Consider the following 12,448-nt stretch of genomic DNA (forward strand, 5'->3'; position numbering starts at 1 on the left):
TGATGGCATGAGTTACAAGGCTCAACTTTTTTTATACTACAGATGGAGGTCGAATATTTTGGCTATTTGAGCTCAATTATGCCATATTTCATTATTTTCCCCATCATCTTAGATGTTGTTGCCGGTACTACAAACTGTAATACAATATCTGAATTTGAGAGTGAACTGTACCCATGGAAAGAAAGGCATTTTAACTACTGTACTCTCTAGTGCCAGGGTCAACATGCCTTATCCCCTGTGACATTGTCCGGGGGAGTTTAAAAGTGCTGAGTAATAGTGGGAGGAAATATTTGGCTGACCAACTAGTAACAGGGGATCCAGGGAGCGGGTCTATTTTGGCCCCACAGCTGTGCCTGCTTGCTGGGGTTATGTGGGAGAGAGGAGAGGGGCCTGCCGCCTGGCCTGGGTAAAAGCAGGCCACCGGGCAGCTGGGGGATTTCACAGGCCTGGTGATATTCAGGACAGGAAGAAGGGGAGATGGGCCTACTGGGAGGAGAAAGCCTGGGACTGGAGTTGTTAAGTGTGGGGTCAGGGTGAAGTTATTTGAGGGCCATGGATATGTGTCAAAGCCATGTGCTCCCTCTGTTATACAGAGGTAGGGCACTAGTGTCTGAAGGTAGGTAGGGAACCTGATGGGGAATTATGCTAACAAGGCCTTTTTATTTGTATTTATTAAGGATCCCCATTAGCGGCTACTCTTTCTAGGTTTCAGCAACATTAAGGCAGTCAAAAAATATTACATGACATTACATTTCACAACACTTTTCACAACACATTAAGTGTGTGCGCTCAGGCCACTACTCTACTACCATATCTACAATACAAAATCCATGTGTACGTGTGTGTAGAGTGCGTGTTTTAGCATGTATGTGAGCGTTTTTGGCTTCTTGTTTAAATGGACATGCTAATCTATATCATACATTGCCTTTGGCAGATCTTCTTTGCATTTAACTATATGATGAACTCAGCAATGTGCTTACATTGTCATTACAAGCTGTTTGGGAAGAAAGACAGACAAACCCTGTCAGTAAGGTTTTCTCTGACATACAAAGATATTTTATAGCAAATATTCACCCTCTTAGTCTACATGACAAACAGCAGATGTGTGGAATGGGTGAAAAGGTTTTATTTTGTATGAAATAAATGAATAATTCACAGCAGACAGTATCTGCTGTGAAGACTGGTCTCATTGTATGGAAACCAGGGGTTGGCCCCCAAGACGATGTTCTTCTTATCAGCTACTCATAACAGATCTCATCCCTGGTACCTTACAGACACCAATTGAGTCTATGAAATGCAGGCTCAGTCAGACCGGAGACATCTCCCTCACATACACCACTAATCACAGAATGGAATGTGGCTGTTGGTTTCCGTCACTTCATCAGTTGCCAGCCCAAGCTTTAGAGGCTCCTCTCAGTTCACACAGACACAGATGAGAGAGTTCTAAGAACCCTATTCTATTGCATAAAACAACCTTTCGATGCATAAACAGTATTAAACATCATCTTGTAATTTTTCTATCACAGATTCTAATCACACCTGGGTCAAATACATTGTGTCAAGTACTGGAGCTGCACTTGATTTAGTTTTCTCACTTCAGTGCAATAGGCTCAAAAGTGCAAACTCCAAGCTACATTGACGTACTATTTGACACAAGACTGATTTCAATATTCCAATAGATATGCACCCTCATCATGTTTAATACTGCCCTCCCTAGTGCCTTAATGATTTCAACAGGAAGAGATAATGACATTCCTTTCCTCTGGCCTTAGGTCCGGAAGCATGTAAATGACCTGTATGAAGACCTACGAGATGGACATAACCTGATCTCGCTGCTGGAGGTCCTGTCTGGCCAGTCATTGGTGAGTAGTGTGTTGTCATGGTAATGTAGCTCTAGCTTGTTATCACCCCTCATGTATATGTTATGAGTCAGAGGGTATGTCTAAAATGGAACCTTATTCCATAGGATACTTTTGACCAGAGCTCATATATTGTAGGGAATAGGGTGCCATTTTTCGAGACATATACTTTTTGGAAATGTGCTTGTATTCTTGAAAGAAAGGTTTGAACAGAGAGTGACATTATAAGTGATGGTTTGCCTGGCTTCTAAACCCCTAGATAACACAATTAATTCCATTCTTTGATTCTGATTAAAGTAAAGGGAGTTTTCATATATGATTTCTGTTCCCTGGTGCAGTATCACGTTGCATGAGAATTCCAGGAAAGTACAATTTCCTTCACACAAGAAATGTAAATAAGAGTTCAGGGTCCACTTTTTCAGACACATACACTCTTAGAAAAAAAGGGTTCCTGAAGGGGTTCTTCATCTGTCCCCATAGGAGAACCCTTTTTGGATTCAGGTAGAACTCTTTGGGGTTCCACGTAGAACCCTCTGTGGAAAGGGTTCTTCATCCCGCTGGGCACAGACGTCATCTCAACGTCTAGTTTTGATTTACATTTGGTTCAGAGGTCAACTATCGTGAAATCAACCAAAAAATGTAACATGTCATTGGATTTAGGTTAAAAGTTGGGTTAAAAAAATACAAAATTCCCTTACGTTGTTGACTTTTTGAAAATCCAATTCGGTTTTAGTCATCAGATTACATTTTTGTTGTTGAAATGATGTAGAAATAATGTTGATGCAACCAGTTTTTGCCCAGTGGGATGGAACCCAAAAGGGTTCTAACTGGAATCAAAAAGTGTTCTTTAAAGGGTTTTCCTATGGGGACAGCCGAAAACCCTTTTATGTTCTAGATAGCACCTTTTTTTCTATGAATGTATTATATCACTTTGTTTATCAATCGGGTCCTAGATCTTGAAGCAACCTCTTAAGCAAGGACCATAATTTACTTTGTTTTTATATACACTTAAAGCCCACATATAGAGTATATTCTACAGCTATAGTGTCGATCAGATGCATCAATCAGATATGTGAAAATGCCCCAAGACCATTTATGCTACAAGGCTTGGGAGAAACTAACTGCATTACAATGCTTGTTTTCAATGTTTGTAATGTCATTGCATTCCAAAAAAAACACGACTTGAAAGGAATTATGGCTGGATTGGAGACGTAGGAATTTTGATTTAAGGCTGTTTGTTATTACTCAAATGTCATACTCAAATGTCAGCACATTAGAGAATATGAAAATGAATCATAATCATAGCTGTCTTTGATGTCAGTTGTTTGGTGGGTTGCAGCAGCATGAGTTCTCTGTAACTCGTGAGGAGAAATTAGGTTCCCTCTAAAATAGGTGTAGCTAATATTTCTCCTTGAAGTCGCCCACACGTTCTTTAGTTTACATCTGGTTTCCTCTCTACCCTCTTCCTCCTCCTTTTCTTCTATTTTGGATTTGTTCTGTTCATTTTACGTCCTCCTGTTCATTTGTCCAACTTGTGTCCTTGTCTATTTGTCTCCCCCTTGTGTTTCTTTCCTGCGCTCACGTTTACTCGGCTTGGTAAGCCAAGGGAGCGTGATTTCCTCAAGACGTTGCGGTTGGTGAGTTCGGCAGAAGCATGTGCGGTTGAGCAGCATGGAGATGAGCAGGTTGATGATAAGGGGGTTGGTTCGCTGTCCTCCCCCTTGTAACACAACTAATGCAGCGCGTTCCGTGGACATTAACGAGAGTGGAACAACAATCCCACCACATGCTTTTTACTTTAGTGGCCCGTAGAAAGCACTTTAGCAATCTGTTTATATGGTTAGGTCAAGTTGCATTGTCTTTGATTTTATGAGAGATGTTTGTGTGCAACACTGTGTAGAACAGGGAGTGGGCCACTGTATGGCTTTAGAATTGCTAGCTGAGAAACTGATGGATTATATGATGGAAATGTGCTTGGCTTATGAACTAAAGGCCCAAGATCATGTTCAAATCATTGTTTTTTCTCAACAACAAAAAAACATACACTACCCTTTCAAAAGTTTGGAGTTACTTAGAAATGTTGTTTTTGAAAGAAAAGCTATTTTTTTGTCCATTAAAATAACATCAAATTGATAATAAATACAGTGTAGACATTGTTAATGTTGTAAATGACTATTGTAGCTGGTGACGGCTGATTTTTAATGGAATATCTACTTAGGCGTACATAGACCCATTATCAGCAACCATCACTCCTGTGTTCCAATGGCACGTTGTGTTAGCTAATCCAAGTTTATTATTTTAAAAGGCTAATTGATCATTAGAAAACCCTTTTTGCAATTATGTTAGCACAGCTGAAAACTGTTGTTCTGATTAAAGAAGCAATAAAACTGGCCTTCTTTAGACTAGTTGCCTAGAAGGCCAGCATCCCGGAGTCGCCTCTTTACTGTTGACGTTGAGACTGGTGTTTTAAGGTTACTATTTAATGAAGCTGCCAGTTGAGGACTTGTGAGGCATCTGTTTCTCAAACTAGACACTCTAATATTCTTGTCGTCTTGCTCAGTTGTGCACCGGGGCCTCCCACTCCTCTTTCTGTTCTGGTTAGAGCCAGTTGGCGCTGTTCTGTGAAGGGAGTAGTACACACGAGATCTTCAGTTTCTTGGCAATTTCTCGCATGGAATAGCCTTCATTTCTCAGAACAAGAATATTCTGATGAGTTTCAGAAGAAAGTTCTCTGTTTCTGGCCATTTTGAGCCTGTAATCGAACCCATAAATGCTGATGCTCCAGATACTCAACTAGTCTAAAGAAGGCCAGTTTTATTGCTTCTTTAATCAGAACGACAGTTTTCAGCTGTGCTATCATAATTGCAAAATGGTTTTCTAATGATCAATTAGCCTTTTAAAATGATAAACTTGGATTAGCTAACACAACGTGCCACTGGAACACAGGAGTGATGGTTGCTGATAATGGGCCTCTGTACGCCTATGTAGATATTGCATCAAAAATCAGCCGTTTCCAGCTACAATAGTCATTTACCATGTCTACACTGTAGTTCTGATTAATTTGATGTTATTTTAATGAACAAAAAATGTGCTTTTCTTTCAAAAAATAAGGACATTTCTAAGTGACCCCACGGTAGTGTATATTGTGCATGCCATAGTAAAGTAAAAGAACAGCACCATGCACTTCCGTCTTGGATTGCAAGCGCATGTACAAATGAATCACATTACTGTGTGATTCACAACATCTCTGCCTGGGCCTTTAAGTCCATCCTCAGTAGCTTTGTGCATCATTGAGCCATACAATCAAACTGAACATCAACCTTTATGAACCATTGAACATTTTTCATCAGATAGTGGCTTTCTATTGTATTCAATGTATACAAGCAGAAGGCCACTTGACTGATTGTACCAAGTTAATTAGGTGAGCTATTGAGGAAAAGGCTTCTGTGAATGTTGTCACTCTGCTATTGAAGTGAAAGGGATTCCTCCGCCTCTTCTCTTGGCCAGCCAGGAGAGTAGTTACTGAATCCAGAGCGCTGTACTGCAGCTCATCCCTGGGTCGTATTCTGCTGCTGTGGATCGGCAGGGGACTGGCTGGCTTGTGACGCAGTTTCCATCTCATTATCTCATGCTGTGTCCCTCCATTGTGCTCCTGTGTCCGTCACAGGAGTTTGTCTCTCTTCTCACATCATGACACTTAGTCCTCACAGCTATATGAATCCTAGATGCTTTTTGGAACTGGGAAAGGTCTTTATTGTTTGTGTGATTAGTCCTCATTGGAATGAGTTTATCACTCATTTCCGGTAAACTCCTGCCCAATTCAGCACTGATTCTATCAGATTATGTGTTCTGTCAGTTCACAGTTTGAGAGTACATAGATACATCTATTTTCTATCTCGTAAATGCAGTGTGTACCAGTTGCGTAATTTCAGATAAATCTAGGGTATGGCAAAGTAATACAAATGCTAAGACATTTGATGAAAATTCTTCTGAAATGAATTTTGATCAAATTGAAGCTCATTTACTGCATTTCTACACTCTAGTTTATTTTAATGTCAAGTCAAGCAGCAGTTACCTAGCCAAAGCCATCTACTACAGCCATCTTTATCTCTGCACAGTTTTGAGAAAAAGTTGCTCTGTTCCCTACAGCTGCATAGATGCGCTGTCCATAAAGCTAGCTAGCCATACAAACAGCCTTTCCTCCCACTCCCAGGCATCCACATGGTCCTAAAGTCAGCCCACTGATACCACTAAACTGCATTTGCCTTTTAATCAGGGTTGGAATTGTTTCCCGTAACCTATTTTAAATTGTTCGTATAGAGCTAGGGTATGGCGACTGGTGTGTAGTAATAGCAGTGTTTTGTAGACCACCCTGGCTCCGGATTTGTTTGTTACCTCCCTTTTGGGTTTTCTCTCTTTCCCTCAGCAGATGAGTGGGTAAGACCCTGGCAGGGGCATGTCCGGTGGTGAGTCTCTGCTCCTTGGAATGGGAGAGACCACATGGCAGTCACTAACGTGTCCCCCTCTTCCTGTTCCTCCTCTATGCCCACAGCCTCGGGAGAAAGGGAGGATGCGGTTCCACAGACTCCAGAATGTACAGATAGCACTGGACTACTTAAAGAGGCGGCAGGTAAGGACCAATCACATTTGCCGAAATGCTAGAACATATGTGTAGAGGAATTTCTGATAACCATTTCACCATGTGAAGATATTGAAAAGCACACTGAATGTCCACATCAAAACAGAAACCCTGCTCATACCATGACAGGTCTAACCAATATCATTACCTCATAAAGGGTTCAATACCTCCCTCATCATGACTCACAATAGAGGACATGCTGAATCCATCTCCCAAGGGTGGTTACATCTCTGATTGCCCCTCCCCCACATCCACCACAGTCAGGAAGTGATAGAGATGGAGAACAGTGCTCACTGCTCAGCTGCAGCCTGCCAGACATGACGTCAGTGAAAGCAACCCAAGGCCTGAGACAAAGGATTCATAGAGCATTAAATTATGCCATTGTTTTAATGACATACCAGGCCCATTCACAGCTCATTCATATTCATAAACAGACACATTAAAGATTCACATGCTTTTTTTTCTATCCTGCTGTTGATTTTAAGACTGTACTGTATCATAATAAGGGTAGCAGTAGCATCAATGTTGCAATGAACTGTGGGAAGGATAGATAAGATATTATATTATTACAAATAGCTATGCCCAGACTTGAAAAAGCATAATTTAGAGGGTGAAAGAAAATTGCCTCTGCTTTCGGTTTCACTGCTTGCTCTCTCATAATAAAATAAAATGCCATTTATTTGCACATGACAGGGATTGTCATGCATATCAATGAAAGGCCATGATTTAAACATCATGGCAAATTATTTTCAATCAAATTAGGTAGTACCAAGCATGACAATTTTAGCCATTGGACCACAATAAAGCATTTGCATATGGAATGATGGATATTTGTTTGGAACAATATCAAACTGCATTGGTTTATTAGAATGAGGACATGATATTTCAGCACATGACATTTCAACACATTACTATAAGCTACCACACTATAGTGCCGCCTTGTGGTATAGAGGTTTGGACTCAAGGCCACATAATAATAGTAAACTGTGATTTACTAGCACAACTTCGTTACCAGCATCTGTTTTGGGGATTTTCACTTGTTCTAAAAAGAGGATAGACATTACTCATTTTTATGCATCATTTTAAAGGGGATTTATAAATGATCTATTACGGTGAGTATGACACTAATACTGATGAACATATTCAAATTCTCACTAACGTGTATGTACACTGTTTATTACAAGTTTAAAGACATATTAATAGGTTTTGGAAATAGAGACATCTACAGCTGTCCTTCAGGGATGTTAACCTACCCTACTAAGAATAAAGGTGCTTTGCGGATCAATATAAAACATTTCTTCAGCTGTTTAAGTTGATGTAGATGTGGAATGCATCACTTCTGTGTATCATGCTTATTAGCCAACTGTTTATAACTCTTTTCTTCAGGTCAAGCTAGTCAACATCAGAAATGATGACATCACAGACGGGAATCCCAAATTGACGCTGGGATTGATATGGACCATAATTCTGCACTTTCAGGTAAGAGTTCATCACAAATCACACATTTTGTTCATACTGTGTTTTTCATTTTCCGGCTGTGTGAATCAGTGTGCTAGTATCCTATCTCCATTGCTGTATTTTTTTCTTAGCAAATGATAATCAGTGTGCATATGCGGGTGTTATTATTGTTAATTTGGTTGAGGATTAGGATGATCATATCCAGCATGGAGCTGGGAGATGAGGTCTCTCTTGTTTTGACCAAATTAAGATATCTGTAATTTAAAAGGTTCTGGATTGAGGTATTATGTTTCTCTTACATTTTACAGAAAATGCTAGTATATTGAAGCCAGTGTGATTGAAAAGCTAACGTGTTGCTTAAACTTGCTACAGTTCTGTATGTTTTAGGATTTGCTTGCATAAGACTGACATTTGGTTCTGTTTGAACCATCTAAACCAGTGATCACCAACTGGTCGATCGTGATCGACTGGTTGATCTTCAAGGCATTCCTAGTCGATCCCCAAACATTTCTGTTGAAAAGCCAACGATATAGGCTTGTGCTACTTTTTGTATTTTTTTTTGTGTTGCTAGCCTGCGTGAGATTTCAAAACTTTTAAAACCATAACCAGAGAGAGACTGTCAAAGAATACAGCAAAGGGCTGATGTTTTTATGAGTGGGTTCATGTTAAACATTTTATTCAGCACTGTCAACACTGTTTTTATTCAACACTAAAACACACTTTTCCATACTTTCACTCACACAGCAGCTGCAATGAATGAGTAGCCAAGTGTATTAGCAGCTGGTCGGGTTTATTTTAATATTAAGGAATATTTCACTTTCTGTGGTCATAGGAACAACATGAATTTGTGCATGAGGCAGATGCAGTGTGACTCGAGTTTCGCTATCAGGTGGAAGACAGTGTCCCCTCTCTGGTAGGGCTGTTGCGGAGACCATATTACTGTCACACTTAATGAGAGCTCATGAGCATAAGAAACAATGCCTTTTCCCCCAAACTTTTTCCAATCATAGTCGCACACCTCATGTAGCCTTGCCCATAGGCCTATATGTTTTGATAAGGTTTAAGGTAAGCACATTAATCTGATTTACAAAGGATGTAGAGCCTAACTAGCATACATAAGCAGCGTGTGAGTTTCAAGTTTGGGGAAGATAGTTTTCACCATAAAAATGCACCTTTATAATAAAAGCATTACATGCATAATTGCATTTGCGATCACTTTTAATAAAGGTGTTTTCCACTAATGGAACATTCGTGCTTATAGCCTACTACCATGTGCGCATTGCTGCGCTTATAATGTGAAGAAATAGCGTAATAGTTTATCAGCATTTTAAGCTACACGTTCTGATCTGTTGCGTCAGCCACGTTGCGTAAAAAAAGTTTTTTTAAATTTGGGATCTATCGCATCCCACAACTGTCCCAGGCTATGTTTGGAATATTTATTTCTCGCACAAAATAGAAAAGGTCAACGTTTGTACTATGGGTGAAAGTAGATTGACATAGGCTAGTGCTTTTGCTGTTTCTCAGGCCATCTTGTTCCTAAGTGGCGAGTGGCACAGCGGTCTAAGGCACTGCATCTCAATGCTAGAGGCATCACTACAGACACCCTGGTTCGAATCCAGGCTGTATCACAACCGGCTGTGATTGGGAGTCCCATAGGTCGGCGCACAATTGGCCCAACGTCATCTGGGTTTGGCCGGTGTAGGCTGTCATTGTAAATAAGAATTTGTTCTTAACTGACTATTTAGTTAAATAAATAAATAATCTTCAGTATACACCTAGGAATTGGATAAGGACACGCGCAGTTGCGTCTCCGATGTGTCTGTCTTCACTTGTAGCCTGTGAGAAAGACCCGATCACGTGATGGAGAGTCATGTGAGTGAGGTGTGATGCTCAGCACTCAGGGAGAAGGGCACAACGGTCACTGGCCTCAAATTACATAGATTATTTTTAGGATGCATTATGGCCACACAAAGGAGATGCCGCCGTGAAATTCTAGGCATGTCAAATTGTGAATGAGTGACTGATGTAGTGCGTACAGCCTGCGCAAAAAAAACTAAGCAGAGCTCATCCCTTTCAAGCGACTTTTTTCAAATCGTCATTAGTCGCATCATGCAGCCTTACAATGTATTAAAAATGAAAACATATAGCCCAACTTTTGTAGAACAACTAAACTTACATTAACTCTAAATTAAGCATATACTGTAGGAATACCTATTTATTTGTTAGCCGCTCAACACAGAATAGCCGTATGTGCGCACTCCCTCAAATCATTTGGAGAAAATATCCTTTCTATTTTGATCAACTTCGTTCAATTGTATTCTTTATACTATAAAATAATGGCACAGAATTCTAAGCAAATCTTGTCTGCTAAATGAACTAGTGTAGTCCACAGCCATATTGCATAGCCAGATCAGGACCTAACATAAGGACAACTCAGAGTAGGCTATTCTGTTCTTTTGAAATAGACTACATTTTCTTCATATCATGCTTCTTTAGACCTGTCTAAAATAAATAATGGATTTATTGTGAAGGTGTAGGCTATATTACATGAATTTATTATACTTTTTAAAATGTAGATGTTCCAAAGGTCTGCATCAGTGGCTTGTGTGGAAGCCAGGAGATACTACATGTATTTATGTTAATTAACAGTCAATTTCCGTGAGACCGACAGTTGTTTGCTTGACAATTACCGGCTGACAAAAGTTTGTGACCGCCACAGCCCTACTCTCTGGTCAGTCTCACTGGAGGAAAGGAAGGAGAGAGCAGTGACCCCGAGAGGCGGACCCTCTGCTGCTCTCACCCTCCCTCTGAGACTAATGCAGTGTTAATAAAAACTTGGAACTCGGAAATCTCAGACTTCCAACTTCAGTGTGTTCAAGCCAACGGTAAACTCTGAAAAAAAAAAAAAAAAATCAGACTGGGAAAAATTGTTTTGACGTAATCCAACTCAGAATTCCAAGTTGGAAATTCGGGCATCTTTCTAGAGCTCCGACTTTCTGACCTGAAGATCACTGAAGTCATAATTTGACCTCGTTTGGTCCCCTGTTGTCTTGAAAGCACCATGACAGGTTAGTCCAGTAATATAAAAAGCTAATTATTAGCAAATTATTTGAATTTATACCCAGCTATGCCTTGCAAGTGCTACACAAACTGATTTATTTTGTTGTCAAAGCTCGAGTTTTGAAATATATTTTGGTCTGAGAAGAACGATATTGGTAGGCCAGGTATATAGCCAGTATGCTGTGATAATGTATTAGGCCTACTGCACAAACCTCATTCTTGCAGAACTGTTTTTATTAGGTTAATGGTTAACTTATGTTTAAAAAATCTGAGCGGCAGATCTCAGCTTGCTTTTTGACTGCGAAAGTGATCTTGACTTGAAAGTTTGGTGACCACTCATCTAAACTGTCAGTTTCTCTTTTTATAGCTGTTGTTCCCTCGTTGGCCACAAGATGTCAAGCCAGTCTAACAAAGTGTCATGCCTATGGTTATTTTAACATAGGCCTACGCCTGTGGCAGTTTGCCTGCTGGCATATACAGGTAACTGCCAAAATTGGGCGACCAGGAGCCGCCAGAAGCGCTTCAGTGCGCCTTGGCATAGATTCTAAAAGTGTCTGGAACTCTATTGGAGGGATGCGAAACCTTTCTTCCATGAGAAATTCCATCATTTGGTGTTTTGTTGATGGTTGTGGAAAAAAGGCACCGCTCCTGAATCTCCTGTAAGGGTTCAATTGGTTTGAGATCAGGTGACTGAGACACACACACACACACACACACACACACACACACACACACACACACACACACACACACACACACACACACACACACATATATAGAGGACAACACTGAACCACTCACCTCACAGCTCAATGAGAGGAACTGCATTGTCCGCAAGTGTGTGTATGTGTCTCAGAGCTAATAGCTATCTGAGCTGAAATGGTGAAATGGTCATTACGTGTTTGTACTGTTTGTGCTTCAGTGTTGAATTAAAAGGAGGGAAGAGGTTGGACACGTCCCTCCCTCCACTGTTATGTGTTGTGTGATGATGAGTGCAGGAAATAGTTTGTTTGTATAGAGTAAGTGTCCCTTCCTTCGTCTCGCCTGCGGCACTAATGTTCATCTGTTTTCGGTGTCCCTCCTTCCATTGTTTTCACAGGCTACAGTCAACAGCAGGCCCCACACCCTGAGAACATTTGTGCCCATGTCTGTGTAGTACGACACACAGTCTTTACTGTGTTGCTGCAACTACATTCACCAACATGCATATGGAAGCTATAGGCTTGTATTAGGGGTCAAGCCGTAAACCCCCCCACACACACACACATGCCTGCACACTGGGGGGTGTATGGCACATCAGTAGCAGCACTAAGATGATCTAGTGTTGCATTTCTGAGGCCTAGTGAAGCACAACTCGCTAGTGCCCTCTCTCTCTCTCTCTCTCTCTCTCTCTCCTCTCTCATCTCTCTCCCCTTCTCTCCCCCTCTCTCTC

General features: G+C 40.7%; 1 protein-coding gene across 1 annotated transcript in view; it reads left to right on the forward strand.

The window, feature by feature from the left end:
- Positions 1-12,448, forward strand: part of LOC115153423 (dystonin) — a 195,299-nt gene that overhangs the window by 47,423 nt on the left and 135,428 nt on the right. The window contains exons 6-9 of the mRNA XM_029698858.1: positions 1,773-1,862; positions 3,461-3,496; positions 6,412-6,489; positions 7,885-7,977. Coding sequence (XP_029554718.1) covers positions 1,773-1,862; positions 3,461-3,496; positions 6,412-6,489; positions 7,885-7,977 — 297 coding nt within the window. The remainder of the gene's footprint in view (positions 1-1,772; positions 1,863-3,460; positions 3,497-6,411; positions 6,490-7,884; positions 7,978-12,448) is intronic.

This window comes from Salmo trutta, chromosome 18 (genome assembly GCF_901001165.1).
Source record: "Salmo trutta chromosome 18, fSalTru1.1, whole genome shotgun sequence".
Lineage (NCBI taxonomy): Eukaryota > Metazoa > Chordata > Actinopteri > Salmoniformes > Salmonidae > Salmo > Salmo trutta.